Raw genomic sequence first — 17,777 nt, 5'->3', positions numbered from 1 at the left:
CAACAGCCTTTCAACACATGGTGCTGGGCAAACAAGCAGAAACTTGTTCTCATCGGTGCGTGTCATTGAGTAGATTCTGACTCACACCAGTCCTAGAGGACAGGGTGGCATAACCCCATAGGAAGCTCCATCGTGTTTTCCTCAGCTGTAAACAGACTGACAACTCTTTTTAACTTGTGGATCTTCAGGTTGATTCAAACCTATCACCTTTCAGTCAGCAGCTGGGCATTCAAGACATGTGGCACCAGGTCACCTAAAAAGGACCTCAAATAGAATATCTACATACAAAAGAAGAAACCCTTCATATTATCTTATTTTACATTATATTATAATTAAAGGAATAAAACATATATGCCCTTATATAACACCACATACAAAAATTAATTTAAAATATATCAAAGTTCTGGAATTTGAGAGCTAAAATACAGGAGGCGATCTTTGTGACCTTGAATTTGGTAATAATTTCCTAACTACGACATGAAAAGCAAAGACAACAGAACTTTTAACTGGACGGTGACTAGGCAGACATGCTACACAGACCCTCTGCAACAGGGGTGGGGCTGTTTCACTGCCAAGGGCGATTTGGATATTTATAATATCATTTGTGGACCATACAAAATTATCAACTTAAAAATTAGCCTGCTATGTTTAGTCAAGCAATGAACTCACTCCTAATGTGCTGCTGGAACTGGTCTTTGATGAGGCCTGTAGTGTGAGTGGACTTGATTCCTCCACAGGCCTTCCTTCTACAGCCTGCAGCGGCTACACCTGCTCTCCACAAAGACACAGAGACCAAATGTGACAGGCATGGTGATAATCCTGGAACCCCGACCTCAAAGGAAAGGATAGGTACATGCATTGAGTCCCGACTAGGAGAAGAAGAGGAAGCTGAACAAACGCCGTCAGATAAGAGACAGCTGTGTGAATTGCTCCGCCGCACCGAACTGTCATAAACAGTGTAAAGACTCAGCAACCTGACTTTCCGAAACGCACACAGGTGGCGAGTGGCGAGAAAGGTGGGATCTTTCTTTTTACTCACTGGAAATGTAGTCAGACTCCAGCCACCCACCCCCTCCCCCCATCAGCTGGTGGTACCTCCAACGCACACAGGCTCTGCTGTGCCTAGTACCCTAGTTCCACCTTCACGGATGGGCACTGAGTGCACCACCCCCACACCTGTTGGCACATGAACGCCACCTCACCAGGCCTTCAGAACACACAGGGCAGGGTCCCTGGCCACCACGAAATGGGAATGAAATTCTTCCATAAGCAGCCACCTGCTGCCCTCTGGTCCTAAAATAATTCCCTTCACCACCATCTGAGGTGGCACAAACTTCTTCTGCATCAAGTGCCCTAGCCCAGATAACGTGTAGATCGGCAATCATTCCACCTAGAGACCAGGTGCACACCCTGTCCCTTCCCCCTACCATGTGAGCTCCGTGGCTGGCAGAGGGTCCTCACTCATTCTGGTACTGACCCTTTCTGGGTGCCTGGAGCCCCATACTTCTCTCCTTTATTTATTTTTTTGTTTCCCTTTTTATTCCCTTTCATTTTAAAATACTTTCATTTCTGTTCTCTGTTTTCTTTTTATGTATTTGTCTCTTTATTATTACTCTCTTTTCTTTGTCTTCCCCCTCCTAGTTTTGCTTATCGATCTACTTTGTCTTTTTTCTCTTCCTTGTTTTTATTTTCCATTCCCTTTTCTCTCTGCTCCCCTTCTAAATTCTTTTCTCTGGCTGTACCTTACCTCCTCCTCATGCTTAATTTTTCTTTTATTATTCCAGTTTGGGGCTGTTGTTTATTCTTGCTTTATTCTTATTTCTTGTCCCATTGGATAGGAGATGATAACCATGTCCACATGACCCAGCAACACCCACATCTCCTTTTCAGACCTGCCTACTGGGCAGATTCCATCCTGGGTCAAAATTCTCCTTCATCGGTAGACCTGTAGAATCTAGCTTACAATTTATCTGTTTCTAATGGCTGATAACTAGAAGGTCAGCAGTTCGAATGTACCAACTGTTCTACGGGAGAAAGACGTAGCAGTCTGCCTCCATGAAGAAGTACAACCTGGAAACGGGTGGGACCATTGCACACTGTCTTCAGAGTCACTGATTTGGAATCGACTGAATGGCACACTTGGTTTTATGTCTCTAAAGAGATGGATTCAAAACACAGGTACACTAATTTTGACTCATTAACATAACAAAGACAACTTCTCCCCACTGGAATTATAACTGCAGAAATAGAGATTAGGATTCAAAGCACTTATTTCTGGGTGACACCATTCGACCTATACACATACAAAGATACACTATTCAGTCACAAGAAAGAATAAAGCTCTGCCATGCTGTGACAGGGATGTGTGAAACATGTTGAAGGAAATAAGTCAGACACATGAGATAAATACTGTGTGATTCCACTTACATGACGTCATCAGGAATAGGCAAATTTCTAGAGATAGAAAGTAAGAGAGTCTCCCAGGTCCTAAGCATAGGAGGAACTGAACCTTATTATTTAGACAGCACAAAGTTTAAGTTGGGTATCGTGCAAAATGTTGGAAATTGATCATGGTGATTGCTACACATTTTGTGAGCATACACTTTAATAGGGCTAAAATGATCGATTCTTTGTGATGTGTATTTTGCCACAATAAAAAATAAATCAGGAAAAATACATAGGAGTGTATTACAAAGGAAATACATCCTACGGAAATGAGACTATTAGATGTAACAAGCAACTATTAAATTTAACAAGCTGAGGAAGATTATATACAAAGGGAACTGTGGGTCTAGTTAACAAATGAGAGAGAATGTTTGCTTTTCCTTGGCTGGTTACCTATGTGGACCATAAATAAGGAGACAAAGATGAAGGCTTTGGGCCGTGTGTACGGAATCCTCCGTGCAGGAGAGAGACGTTCCACAGAGAGATGCACCCAGGCTCGGAACAGAGCCCTGGAGAGTGCGACGGCAAATAGTGGAACGAGGGACTTTTCTTTCAGGGTTCTCAAGTAGCCAGGAAGAAACGTTCTCAGGAAAGTTACCAAGTCCTTTCACCCCACTTCTTTGCTCAGCCAGCAACCACCTGATGATTAATTAAACTGGCATTATGGATTTTCAATAAGTCTTTTCTAATTTGGGTACTATTTATCCAACCCCAGAAGCTTGTTAAACTCAAGGTGCACTGATAAATCCGAATTCCTTAGTCTGCAAAGATCCAAGACCTCAAACATGATTGCCTCTTACCCCCCACCAGCTTCCCCAGGAGGGTGAGTCCGAACATGACCCCCACCTCTGTCTAATCAGCTTATTCGCAATAACGTTAATGCGGGTTTGAATGTCAGCCGGCTACCAGTTGACATGCACCCTCAGAAAAGAAACAAAGAAGAAAAGGTTTGTCTAGGATATAAAAAGACAGGTAATAAATAAGCCTATTCATTATAAAGGAAAAGAAAAATAAGCTTAATCCGAGCAAGACTGAATGATTCCTTAGCTACAACTATATTTTCTACTAAAAGGGGGGATATGATCATCAAATTCATGTTTGTGACCTCAATAAAATATCTAGGCTAGACCTAAGGAAAGAAGTAAACTTGTAGATTAGGTGTCACACACACGTTCCTTTGTCTTCTGGTACTAGATTCTTTCTGGTGAGGATGCCTACCTCGGATCTCATAGGATCTATAGTAACCATTCCATTTTCCATTTTTCCTCTGGCTTGGCGGATCCTATGCACGGCTTTTTCTAAAAATGCTTTCACAACTCAAAGAAGCCCTGGCAACCAGAGCATCTTACCTCTGCGCCTCTGTGTGTGCCCAGATGAACCTGAGTTTATCACATATCGCCTCCTAAGCAAGAAACTCAGGATTTTTTTGTACTTATCCTCGCTGCAGGCTCCCTACAAGCCGCACGTCGTACTTGGGCAAAACCCAGTCTCCTTGTCTCTCCTACTTCAGCCTGGCTCTTGCTGCTCTCACCTGGAATACTGCATACTTCTCCTTGGGTGCCCTTGCTCGTTCTCCACTCTTGATGCATTTGCTGGTGTGCTCGGCCACAACTTCCTCTTCTTTTTGTAAGAACAAAAACTTCATCTCTTGAGAAGTCTATGGATGTTTCTACGCGCTGTTCTCCGAATGACCTCCTGGTCTTGTTCCTATTCAAATTTTATTCCTGTTTGCCAGATCAATGACAGATCAGAAAACATGAAAGTCAAAGTGGGCAAAAGCCTAGAGCTTGGAGGGTAAGCTAATGCAGTGAATTCCGGAATCAACGGTTCAAAGATGACACCAGGGTCGATGGCAAGGTTGGAACTCACAGGGTGAGATTTATCAGGGATAAGTCTAGACTTCCAAGATTTAGATTTTGAAGAGAGGGAATTGAGTCTCCCCAAAGTATGTGGTGTATATATATATATATATATATATATATATATATATATTCCTGCTGATACATGCAGTCCTGTTTGGAAGAAAGGTTTTCTTTGCCATGTTAATGAGGCCATCATCAGCACCCTAAACCTGATCATCCCTAAATTACAAACAACTGCTCAGACAAAGGACGAAGTACGTGCAGGAAAAGAGAGATGCCAAGAGAGTCCCCGGAGGTGCACCTTGCTAAGGCTAAGGAAAGACGGGAATTTGAACCCACCCCCAGGCACTTCTGAATAAAGGCCTCGTGGTTAACTTATGAAAAAATCCACAACTGGAAGCCCCTTGGTTCACACAAATCCAATTTTTTTAATAAATCATTTTATTGGGGCTCAAACAACTCTTATCACAATCCATATATACATTAACTGAGTAAAGCACCCTTATACATTTGTTGCCCTCATCATTCTCAAAATTCGCCTTCCACTTGGGTTCCTGGAATCAGCTCATTTTCCTTTTATCCCTTCTCCTCCCTCATGAACATTTAATAATTTATAAATTAGTATTTTTATCTTATCTTACACTGCCCAGTGTCTCCCTTCCCCCACTTCTCAGAGAGGAGGTTATATGTAGATTCCCCAAGATCGGTTCCCCCTTCCCTCCCAGTGTTGCCACTCTCACCGTTGGTCCTGAGGGGTTCATCTCCTAGATTCCCTGTGTTTCCAGATCCCATCTGTACCACTCTGCATCCTCTGGTCTAACTAGGTTTTCAAGATAGAATTGGGATCATGATAATTGGGGGGGAGGAAGCGTTTAAGAACTACAGGAAGGTTTTGAGTTTCATTGTTGCTACACTGAACATTTAGTGACTCATCTCCTCCCCACTACCCCTTTGCAAGGAATGTCCAGTTGTCTAAAGATGGGCATTGGGTCCCCATCACGCACTCCCCTCATTCACGATGATATGATTCCCGCCCCCCCCACCCACTTTTGTTGCTTGAAACCTGGTTCCCTCGGCCCTTCATGATCACACATGTTGGTGTGCTGCTTCTCTGTGTGCTTTGTTGCTTCTGAGCTAGATGGCCGCTTGTTTGCTTTCAAGTCATTAAGTCCCCAGATGCTACATCTCTCAATAGCCGGGCACCATCAGCCTTCTTCACCACACTTACTTATGTACACATTCGTCTTCAGCGTTTATGTGGGAAAGGTGATCACACAATGATGGTTTTTGTTCTTTGGTGTCTGCTGCCTGATCCCTTCAACACCTCGTGTTCACTTAGGCTTGTGTGCTTCTTCTCTGTGGGCTTTGTTGCTTCTGAGCTAGATGGCCGCTTGTTTGTCTTCAAGCCTTTAAGACCCCAGGCGCTATATCTTTTTGATAGTCAGGCACCATCAGCTTTCTTCACCACGTTTGCTTATGCACCCATCTGTCTTCAGTGATCAAGTCGGGAAGGTGGGTATCATGGAATGACCGTTTAGCTTAGCAAGGTGCTAAAAATCCAATTTTCAACCCACTATGGGATGGCACAGGATCGAGCAGCATTGTGTTCCACTGTGAAAGGGGCGGCTATAGGAGGGAGTGTGGAGTGGGGGGCTTGCAGAACGAGCCCAGCAAGTAGGAGGAGCAGGGAGGGAGTGCAGTAACTCAAGGACAGCTCAAACCAACAACATCCTTTACCTAGAAGGATGACTTTGACAGTTCCTAGAGTGCCTTTATATCCTCTTATTTTTAAGGATACAAGAACAGCCTTTTGAAGTAAAAGGATAGATACTACCATTTTAAATATATACCTTATATACTCATATATAAGCTGAGTTTTTTAGCACATTTTTATGCAATTTTGTGGTAAAATTAGGTGCCTCGGCTGATATTCTGGTTGGCTTATACTTGAGTATATACAGTATTAGTTGAGGCACTGGGAGATTAAGTAAGTTTCAGAGGGTCAGCTAGGAAACTGGCCAGCAGAACTAGGTATTGGGGGACTCAGGCCATTTGACTCCAAATTCAGAACTCTGCCTGGTTTGACTCCATAGTCACATTCCACTCCTAGGTGAGCTCTCAGCTGAAAGCACTGCTGCTTTTCTGTACTGGACCAGCTTTCCCAAGATCTTTTCCTACACATTTCCAAGTGCATGGAATGCCTTCCTGTGTCTTTCACCACTCCCTGTATCATGAAGGATATCCGCTTTAACATGCATTTATCTGAGTGTTTGCCTCTCTTCTCCTATGTCCTCTACATAGTTCTATCTATAAAGACAAAAAACCTGCCTCACATAAGGCATCTTCGTGCCACAGTAACGGAAGTGCTCCACTGCCCACAGAAGGTTAGAGATTCGAATCCACTAGTCCCTGCAGGGGAGAGAGGTGTGGCGACCTGCTGCCAGCAAAGTGGGAACCGTGTAAGACAGTTCTACTCCACATGCTTTGCGCTGACAAAGCCACACACACGCATGCGCTCATGCATGCACAGAAGAGGTGATCGCTGATCAGTGAATCACCAGATGCTTACAACTTCTAGTCTTGTAAATCTGTCAAGAGGAGAAAAATCTGTTCTCAATCATGGGTCCTAGTTCTTACTTTTGAGATTTTTATTTTAACAAAAGACAGCTGGTTAGAATTGTTTCTAGCACACCCAATGCAGGAGACACAGTCCCAAAAAAGTTGATTGTCTACATTTTAGGTTATTTCATGCCAGTTTGAAGTATGCCATTATTCCTTAGTTGGAAACAAGCTTTGTGTGGAAATAACACTCACATGCGTGTGCACGGACATAAATGTGAAGAAATGATCACTAAGCAAAGTTTTCCAATGACTGCTTGGCTAAAATATAGGCTTTTTTCAATGTACGACCTGCCAAGGTTTTGTTGTTGTTGTTGACGCATGGACCTGTGTCACATGTGGTTGTGTTTCTAATGCATTCTAGTAAAGCTTGTGCGGTCAAGTATCATTAAAGTTGAAATAAATTACCACTTGCATCCTCTCACATGAAAGGTAAAATATCCACTAGCTGAGAACCATGCGTGGATCTAGATAAAGAAGAAAAGGCCTCCCAGAGTGGCAATGCATCCAACCAGCAGGGAGAAGGTGTGTGTTTTGTTTTGTTTTGTTTTGTTTGGGTGATCGAGCTGGTCAAATGGCCTGCTAAGATTATGTCATGGAATTAGTGCTCTGAGGCTTTAATCATTACTCTAGGCAAGGTTCATATTTGTGTGGGTTACTTATTCTCCCTTTGTTGACTAAGTCAATAATCAGAATCAGCAGCTTTGCAGTCGACTGGCAGGGATAAGCAGCCTGGCTGGGAAGCAGCGAGTATAAAAGCCCGGAGCGGGGAGCAGCCAGCACAGGAGTCTGCTGGTTCTTGGCAGGATGGCTTCTCATCACCTGCTCCTCCTCTGCCTCGCTGGACTTGTATTTGTATCAGAGGCTGGCCTCGTGGTGAGTGCTTGATCCTTTAAGGTTCCTTTCCTAACTTCCAGGGTGGCTTCTTTCAGCTAGAGGCAACACTATACAGTATCGATTTTTAAATCATTGATTCAAACCTAGAAGGAGAATGAAGTCCTGCCGAGCGTACTGAACTGTGTGGTTTGAAGTCTTGGAGCTCTCTCTCCTTCAGTGCTTTGGGGTGTTGAGTTGACAGTAGCTTCGGCGGTTGCTGTGCCACGACACTGACTCCTGGCAGTCCCATGTGTGGCTGAGTGGCCAGGGGCTCCTTGGGTTTTCAATGGCTGCTTTCTCAGCAGTAGATTGCCAGATCTTTCTTTTGCGGTGCCTTTCGGTGGCCAACCTTCTGGTTAGCCACTGAGCACGTTCACTGTTTGCACACTCCCCTTTCCCAGGGACTTCTTTGGCATATCTAGAATTATCATTTCCTCTAATGGATGATTTTTTTTAAATAGTTAGGACAGTAACAATGTGATTCTTATTCAAGTGTTAGAAAAGCATCCTTTTGTATTGTGTGGGTGTGGAGGGCAAAACGGCACGAGATTCGTTTATCAGATTGTGTTTCTGGATGGCTCTTTAAAACGCTCAGTGAGCCACACTCCAGTCCAAGGTCTCCTCTGAAGTGCTCTGGAGGAATTAGCTAACCCTGTGAACGGGGCATGACGTCCTTTTAAAGAAGCCCCGGTGACACAGTGAAACACTTGGTGAGTAGCCAGGAGGCTGACACTGCTCTGGGGCAGCAAGGACTGGAGAGCTGCCTCCGTAAAGATCCCCATTAGGGAAACCATTGTCCTGCAGGGGTTCATGCTCATAATGGCCTGATAGGACAGAGTAGATTACCCCATGTTTTGTTAAGGCAGTAAATCATTACAGAAAGACATTGCCACATCTTTTGCCCGTGGAGAAGCTGGTGGGTTTGAAGTGCTGACCTTTAACCACTGAACCAACTGGGTTCCTTCTGTAAAGATTAACTCGCTCATTCACTGCCATTGAAGGTAATTCTGACTCGTGGTGACTCTGAAGGATGGGGTAGAACTGCCCTCATGGGTTTCCAAGGCTGCAAATCTTTATAGGAGCAGGAAGCCTCATCTTTCTCCCACAGAGCGGCTGGTAGTTTCGAATTGCTGACCTTGTGGTTAGCCCAACTCTTAACCCACTGTGCGGCCTATGAAGGTTCTCTATGAGGTAGTTCTGGTTTTGTCATGTAAGGGTACTATGAGTGAAAATCGACTCTGGCATGTAACTGCAGTAACAGTAAGAGAGAATTACTATAGCAGTAAATGACAAGAGGCTCTCAGAAAAAAAACTACGATCCATGGCACATTGCAACTTTTTAGTAATTCCACTGAAACAGAGAAGCTTAATAAAGCAAACGTTCTCTGGGATCTATCTTCTTCCTTGTCATAAATTATACAAGTCCCAGGGCATCCAAGCATGTTCTGAGGCAGAAATTCTTCTTGTTTTGGAAACAATTATGTCTGTGTAAGACTGAGTCAGGAAGGTCATTAATTGCCAAAACTTATGGTGCTGGAACTGGGATCAGCATGTACTTCCTGCCTCATTCAGATTTCTGAAAACATCATGAATCCTTTTCTTTTTAGCAGTGCTGTTGATTTCCCATTGGTCTTCTCTCTGTCCAGGGCTCTGGTCCCTCCAAGTGCCCTCTAATGGTCAAGGTCCTGGATGCTGTCCGTGGCAGCCCCGCTGTCAATGTGGCTGTGAGGGTGTTCAGAAGGACTGCAGACGAGACCTGGGAGCCCTTTGCTGACGGGTAAGGAGCCCAATGAGGCCTGCAGTGGGACTTCACTTCATCTTCCCATTGACACTATAGACAGAGGCTCAGATATTTCTCCAAGGAATCCACAAGTAGATTGAAAATGCAGGCAGAAGATGCATCTCTCCTCTTGCTTCGCTTAGCTGAGGAGTGAGCATGGATCAGGGCACCTTTTGGAGCTCTTCTGAGGTGCCATTGAGTCCGTTCAGCATCATGTAGGAAAGGAATGAAACAGACCCAACGAAGGCCAAATTGTCGCCATGAAGTTCCCTCCAACACATGGACGCCGCATGTGTTACAGACTGGAGCTGCTCGAGACAGGCTTCTTGGCTGACACCTTTATAGCAGCAGGTCACCAACCAGTTCTTCTGTAGTAGCTCTGGGTGGGTTCACCAGCCAGCCCTTGGATGAGTAGCTGAGGATAAAGCTCAGGATAAATCTGGATGGTGGGGGGAAGATGGAGCCAGGAACTCACTTCCCTCACTTAAAAAGGGGTTTGCAGCCCTTCAGGGTAATAGACCCCTTGAAGGAGGTGAGGAAAGCCATGAGTTCTATTGCCATAACCTACTGCCACCAAGATGATGGCAGCTCAGAGTGAAGTTCTAGGACAGAGCACTACCGCTTTAGGTTTCCAAACCTGTGAATCTGCCCAGAAACAGATCGCCTCACCTGTCTCCTGCAAAACAGCTGTTGCTTTCAAACCACTGACCATGTGGTAACCAAACACACTACCGGGGTTCCATAGTCCACTAGGGATGTACTTAAGCACTTACCCACAAAAATGTCTCCGGCCATCCTTGTGCCCCTGGATATATACCAAGTTAAGAATCCTTGGTCACTCTTTGCCAACAATGAATATGGGACAAGCTCATTTCTATATGCAAGACAAGTACCAGTTTAGCAGGCGAGCATGAGAAACCCATCTCTATGATGCTGCAAATCGACGAAACAATGAAAATCATCCGTACTGGCTCTGACCAGGCCTCCCCCTCCTTCCCTGCTTCCCTAGGAGAAAATAATTTAACTGTAACTTCTTTTAAGTGAATTAGCAAGCACAAACTCGATTAGAACCACAACAAAGAAAACGGCCTCCCCAGTGATGGAATCAACTTAGCATCTTCGAATTGTTGGAAAGGTGTGCAATGTCTGTTAATTGATCAAAGAAAGGTGAGGAGTGGAAAGAGAGAGTTAATAAGGCCTTTGCCTTCCACGATTCATTTTGTGGATCAAGATGCCAAGGCTGTTTGTCTGAAGCAGGCCGGTGGAGCACCTACAGTGGGGTCCTGGAGCTCAGTGAGAAATCACATGGAAGAGGAAGACCAAAGTGCGGCCACTGGTGAATATGGCACTCACCCAACATCAGGCTGAAAAAAACCGGCTGCTCACTTCATCAACTGCTTTACAATCTCCTTGGAGTGTCCCACCCTCCGCCAGCAAGAATTTCCAAGAAAATGCAGATTAGTAACCCTAAGAAAACCAACTCAGAGTCACCAGAAACCCTGAGCATTAGGCAGCAATAAAACAGTTAAGTAGTCATGTCTCCTGGCTGAAGAATTCTGTGGGGTTTAATTGGATCCTGAGATCCATATCATGATTCTTTACCCATCATTGGTTGGCCATTTTCTTTGGTGTGGTTCTTTTATTTATTTATTTAAATCGTTTTATTGGGGGCTCGTACAACTCTTATCACAATCCATGCATCAGTTGAATCAGGCAGGTTTGTACATACGTTCCCCTCATTCTTTTTAGATTGTACATTGTTATTATTTTCATCTGTCATACTGACTGCTGTCTCCCTTCCCCCATATTTTCTGTTGTTGTTCCCCTGTAGAGGGGTATATGATTATATGTCGATCACTGCGATCGGTTCCACCTTTCTCCCTTCCTCTCCCCCTTTTCCCCATCCCCTTCTTGTATCACTATTCACACTCCTGTTCCTGGATTCTATGTGTCGTGAGCTTCCATCCCTTTCTATACCTGTGTACATGTTCTGGTCTAGTCTGCATTGAGAAGCAGCACTGGGGTCATGGTAGTGGGAGGTGAGGAAGCCTCAAGGAACCATAGTGTGTTTCATTGATACTTTATTGCATTGGTGTGTTTCTTAATTGAGTTTGTATTTGCTAATTCACTTTTTTTAAAAGTTATAGTTCAATTACTTTACTTCTCGGGAAACAGGAAAGGAAGGTGGGGTTGGGTCAGAGTTAGTGTCTAGGACTTCCATTTCTGTCTGACAGGCTTTGCAGTGTCTTAGAGATGGGGTTCAGTGGATCAACTACTGTGCTGGTGCTTGTGTATAGAAATGAGTTTGTTCCTGTCCTTGTTGTTAGCAAAGAGTTTCCATAGAGAATGATTATGGAAAAGTCAGATACAAGTCCCTTCTTGTACCTTGGGTTCTCCCCGTGTGTGCAAACGATGCCATCTATGCAACCCGCATGCATGCCACGGGCTAGAGGAGACATAACTTGATGTCATAGGAAGGTGCAGAGTCAGCAGCTAGTCAGGAACCGTCATTAGCTACCCGTCAGCCAGTCAATTGCAACAACGAAACCTTATACCTATGCCATGCTCCCACAAAGGAAAAATCTACGTGAAAACACCGGCAATTTCCTGTAGTTTCGTTTCAGAATTTTCCCCCTTCTGACTGAGTTAAGGTATATATACATCATATATATAACTATATAGAGAGTTAATAAATACCTATACATATAAAACCAAAGTCATAGCCTTCGAGTCATTTCCAGCTCATAATGACCCTGGAGGATAGGCTAGAAACTACCCTTATGGGTTTCTGAGACTATAACTGTTTGGGGAGTAGAAAGTCTCTCTCTCCCAAGGAGTCACTGGGGGTTTCAAACTGCTGACCTTGCAGTTAGCAGCCCAAATCATAACCATTACACCAGGGTGTCACATACATATGCTTAAAATAAACAAAACCTCTATTGTTAAGTCAATTCTGACTCCTAGGAACCCCATAGAAAAGAGTGCAATTATCCCATAGGGTTTCCGAGGCTGTACATCTTTACAGAGGCAAATTGCCGCATCTTTCTCATTTGGGCCAGCTGACAGATTTGAACTTCTGACCTTTAGGTTAGCAAGAAGGAAGAAGGAGGAGAAGGAAGAGGAAAGAAATAAAGATGATGGGTGGATGGATAGATAGATAGATAGATAGATAGATAGATAGATAGATAGATAGATAGATAGATAGATATCTGTGTCACTTTCCATGCTATTTAATCTCTTAGCCCCTTTTTCCTGTTTAACCTTGACATTGGTGCCTGCTAGGAAAACCAGTGAGTCTGGAGAGCTACACGGGCTCACCACAGAAGAGAACTTTGTCGAAGGGGTGTACAAGGTGGAACTGGACACCAAGTCCTACTGGAAGGCAGTTGGCATTTCTCCATTCCATGAGTATGCGGAGGTGAGTGTACGAGACATTGCATAGTTGTGAGGGTTGGCCTTGTTTTTCAATGCTAGGAAATGCATAGTTTGCATTTAGCACACCATAAAAATGTCACAGGGAAGCACTGAACTAGCACAGGCCCCTGTTCTCATGTTTACAACCCCATTTTGCCAAATTCAAAAAGCCAACTTCAACTTTTGTTTTCTCGAAGTTCAGGAAAACTCATTTGCTAAGAGAAGCTGAAATTACAAGACTTTATTTATAGTTTTGATGTATTCCATTTGATACAAATATTTATTTGTTTGCCTAGTACATATGCTTGATTATAAGGCAAAATTCCAGACTCCACAGAGGCTTTAGGTAAATAAAAAATACATGTACCATTTTACATTTCTCAAATATGAAAATCTCTGAATTCCAAAACACATTCCAACTCCCCCAAGAGATTTGGATAAGTGGTTGTGGACTTGCATTACTTTAGCATCTTCCTGATTTAAGTAGAAATGGTAATTTCAAAATAATAAGAGCAACTGAGAACAGTTATCAAATGTCAGGCACCAATGTAAATGCTTTGTATGGGTGACCTGCTTAATTCTCATAAACAGTACATTGAAGTGATCTTATTTTTATTCCCATTTTATAGATGAAGAAAGCGAGGCCTTAGAAACGTAAGCAATTTATGCAAGTCATGTGTAAAGGGAGGGGCCCACGATGGGCTGAGCTTCCGAGGAAAATCCAGGCTTTGGAAAAAAGTTGCTTTTAGATACTCCATTCTTATGCTTGATGGAGCCCTGGTGGCATAGTGGTTACACGCTGAGTTGACTGCAAAGGCAGCCTTCTAAACCACCAGCCTCCTTGAGAGAAAGATGGGGCTTTCTACCCTCTTACAAGTTCAGTCTCAGCAGCTCCCGGGGAAGTTCTATCCTGACCTACAGTGCCATTGAGTCGGCAACGATGGCAGGGAGCTGGGTTTTCAGTGATCGGATAGTAACTAGCCAGCTGTGACCGGGTACAACTCATGGAGTTTCTATGTGGGTCACAGTAAAACTTGTCGCTCTCTTGGTCCATAGCTTAGGGTGTTCATTGTACAAGTGGTGTAATGCCAGGGCCCCTATGAGATACTAGAGAATCTCAATCACTGATACAGGGGCCCAATTTTCTTGTTTACTTTTTGTCTCTAATTCTTTCAGTCATTTAATCCAGATGGCTGCCGTGGAAATAGAATCCAGACATGTTGTACAGAATTAAACATCACTAATTGCATCAAACGTACCTCGACATGATAGGGAACCATCCTCTCTGGCTTAATCATGGATGGGATGGTCAACTGATAAAACACTGTCTTTTTCTGGTAGGCAGTGTTGCCAGGGAAACCATAGAGCTCTGTTTGACTCAGGAGGTCCCCAAGCCACAAAGAAAGCCCTATCGATCAGGAAGTATCTTGCTAGCTGCCTCTCAGTCTGGCAGGAAGGCACTGAGCCTGGGACCGAAACAGCTCCCATCACATGATGTTTTCCACTAGAATCTCAGTCGCTAGAGATAATCTTCCCCGGGAACCAGTCCAGTCTGGTCTCAGCTTGCTGGTATCATCTGAAAACATTCACAGCGACCCCGCCCATCACATAGATAGCGGCTTCCCCATTGGTTTTACTTTCTGTCAGTATTCACGCAACATTTTGAAAACGCATGCCTGCCCTTGGAATGGAAGGGAAGGGGTGGAGGAAGGACATCCTAGGCAGATTCATCACCCTAACTTGAAGTCTGGGTCGATGAAGGGAATGACAGAGCAAATAGTCAAAGGTGACCCTCAAGGCCTCACCTTGGTGACAGGTCCCTGGTGGGTTTGGCCATAAGTCCCTTCCCTTGCTGCCAACTCCTTCCGAGAAGTGGCCCCACAGATTTGCTTCAACACCAGTCACCTCCTCCTCAGTCTCACTTGAAAAGGAGAAACACATCCTTGGAATTATTAGACCCCTTCACTCAACGGGTTTTTGAATACAGATTATGCCATTTGCAATTTTTCGAAAGAATGAGTGTGCTGTGGATGCGATTGTGTACCCCGCCCCCAAATGTTCAAATTCTTAACTTCCGTGCCTGTAAAATGACCCTGTGAGAACAAGGGGTCTCTGGCTACATTAATGAAGCCATGGGAGAGTAGAGCATCTCCTACCCTAATCACAGCTGAGTCATCAAGAGCTCAGACTAGAACTAGGGACTCACAGGGGGAAGAGGAAGGCGGTTGAGGGAGGCAGATACAGCTACAAGTCAAGGAGTGCTAACAATGACTAGAACGGAAATAGACCGGGAAAGAGCCCGAGTTTCAACTTTTAACCTCCTGAATCATGAGACCATAAATGTCTGTTCGTTGAAACCACTTCCTTTGCGTGTCTCTGTGTGACAACACCGGATAACTGAGTGGGACTGGAGGTTCCTTTTTCAGAGGCACTTCCAGAGACATGGCCTTGCAGAAGTGTCCTTTCTCCTTAGGAGAGATTCTTAAGTGCTCCTCTCCTCTCCTCTCCTTGCCATAATGTTTTTTACTTTGGCGTAATTAGCCCCACGCCCACCCCCAAGTCCTGTTGCTTGGGAGCCCAGATCGCCTTTTGAAAAACTACTTGGAACAGAAAGTGGTTCTCCAGGGTATGTCCAGTGATCCAATCAGTGCCTGAATGTGAAACAAGTAAAAGTCCACACTTCCTCCCTGATCTCCAGCTAGCTTCTGAGCCAGATGCATCCCAAATTCCCTCCCTCTGGGAACCCGAGCCCCCCCCCAGAGTCTCCAAGTCTGAGATGTTGCGCTCCATTTGCATGTAGGATGCGCGTAACTGGAACAGCATTGGGTCAACAATTTCACAAGGAAAGAGGAACTTATCTCTAGCCAACGGGTGGATAGTTCAGAATTCCAATATGGTTTTCCACATTCTGTGTTGTAAATGGTTGTGGTTGTTAGAAGTCATTGCGCTGAGGATGATGCATAGAAAAGAATTTCCCCAAAGGATGGTCTAAGCTCCCCTGTTTGCTCTTTGCAGGTATTCCTCTAGCACCACTGCCCGGTGGGTTCCACCCACCACGCTCTCAGTTAGCAGCCAGGCACTTCACCAGGACGCTAAATGCTTTCAGTGTGCACTTTGTTTCCTGTATCCATGAAAGTGTATATAACATTCTATATACATTCAATTATGTTTTATGTATACAGTAGAAATGTATATTATAAATGCATATTGCATTTTTATGTGCATTAAAATACATTCCTGTTCTTATTAGAAAATGTAAAGAAATAGTCCAGGGATTGGTGTCTGACCTTGACAGCAAGAGCGTTCCTTTCTGGCCCAGCTCGGTCACTGTATGAACTTGAGCATGGCACTCTAATCCAGAGGTTTGGTTTGCTTATCTGTAAAATGGGAGCGACGTTTCCTGCCAGCTCTAACATTCTAAGTATCTAAGTCTAAAGTAGCATTGGCAGCCCAGTGGGTACATCAAGTTTTGATTGGTTCAGGTTCTGGAAGTAGATAAGCATTCTCGTGGCACTATTGAGGAAGCATTTGGACAGCTAACCTCAAGGTCTGTGACCCATACCCACCACGGTGCTGCTCGCTGCTGGAAGGGAGAAAGTTGAGCTTAGCTGTTTCCATGAAGCTTTACAGCCCAGAAACCCTATACAGGGTGTCAGTTTGTTTTGTTTTGCTTTTGAGAGCTCACTATTCTCAGGCAGTCTTATTAATTATCCATTTCCACATTTCCTCCACCTTCCTACCAAATGTCAGTTGTTTGTAAACTGAGAAACTGGGCACGAGCATTTCAGCTCCCTGTGGCTTCTCTGTGAATTTACAAAATAAGAGACCTGACTATACGCATGTAGGCTGTAGTGGAGAACTGTTATTCTAATGTCCCTGGCTCCACTGCCTCAATTTGCGAGCTTATTTGGGAAAATAGCAAAAAGTACTAAAATTTTAACATTGATTGGGCACCAGCTAACCACTGGGCTCAAGGTCCGATGGTGTGCTTTTTGACTCTGTTAACATCAGACGTTGTCTGTGTTCTCTCATAGGTGGTGTTCACGGCCAACGACTCTGGGCTCCGCCATTACACCATCGCCGCTCTGCTTAGTCCCTACTCTTACTCCACCACAGCCGTCGTCAGCAACCCCAAGGAGTGAGGGCCTCCACCTTCCCTGGGGTTGCAGGAAGGGCAGGAGTGCTTTTAACCGACAGTATTCCGTTTGTATTAAAGCAGGGTTTTCACTCTATAAGCTATGTTAGAATCTCGGGCAGAGTTTCTAAAGTACTTTCTGATAAAGCTTTTCCCAGTTCATTTGAACCTGCATTTTCATTTCCTCGCTGTCCTTTCAAAGAGTCCGTGTTTTACAGAGAAGCGGAAGGACTGGCCAATGTCTCTGGCCAGACCTCTGGGGAAAGTCAAATTCCCAAGGTCTTTCAAGCAAAGTACGTATTAAACACAATCGGCAACCAGGAAAGCACACCTGCTGAAAGCTGTTCTTTGTCACCACCCATCAGCGAATCGCGGAAGACAAATTGCAGGGCCCACTTCATTTCGCATGCATTGCTTTTACATCTTGGTACTGATTTGCAGCATAGTACCACCCTAATGGAATATCCCGGGCCCTAATGAAAAGCCACTAATCCAATTTAGACCAATTACATCCTGGGATCAAAGGAATAAAGGCTGCAACTCGAGCAGCCTTATGGGAAGCCCTGGTGGCAAGGTGGGTGTGTCTCTGGCTGCTAGGAACAAGGCCTGGGGTTCAAGTTCACCGAATGTACCCAGGGGGAAAGAT

The 17,777-nt window shown here is 44.5% G+C and overlaps 1 protein-coding gene across 1 annotated transcript; it reads left to right on the top strand.

Annotated features, from left to right (window-relative positions):
* The first annotated feature begins 7,733 nt into the window (after positions 1 to 7,733).
* On the top strand, positions 7,734 to 17,243 carry TTR (transthyretin). Its single transcript, XM_075533015.1, has 4 exons — positions 7,734 to 7,802; positions 9,449 to 9,579; positions 12,865 to 13,000; positions 17,031 to 17,243. Exons 1-4 carry the CDS (start codon positions 7,734 to 7,736, stop codon positions 17,136 to 17,138), a joined length of 444 nt encoding a protein of 147 aa, XP_075389130.1. The 3' UTR covers positions 17,139 to 17,243.
* The last annotated feature ends 534 nt before the right edge of the window (positions 17,244 to 17,777 follow it).

The sequence above is a fragment of the Tenrec ecaudatus genome, chromosome 15, assembly GCF_050624435.1.
Source record: "Tenrec ecaudatus isolate mTenEca1 chromosome 15, mTenEca1.hap1, whole genome shotgun sequence".
Taxonomy (NCBI): domain Eukaryota; kingdom Metazoa; phylum Chordata; class Mammalia; order Afrosoricida; family Tenrecidae; genus Tenrec; species Tenrec ecaudatus.
This window is presented reverse-complemented; position numbering and strand designations above follow the sequence as displayed.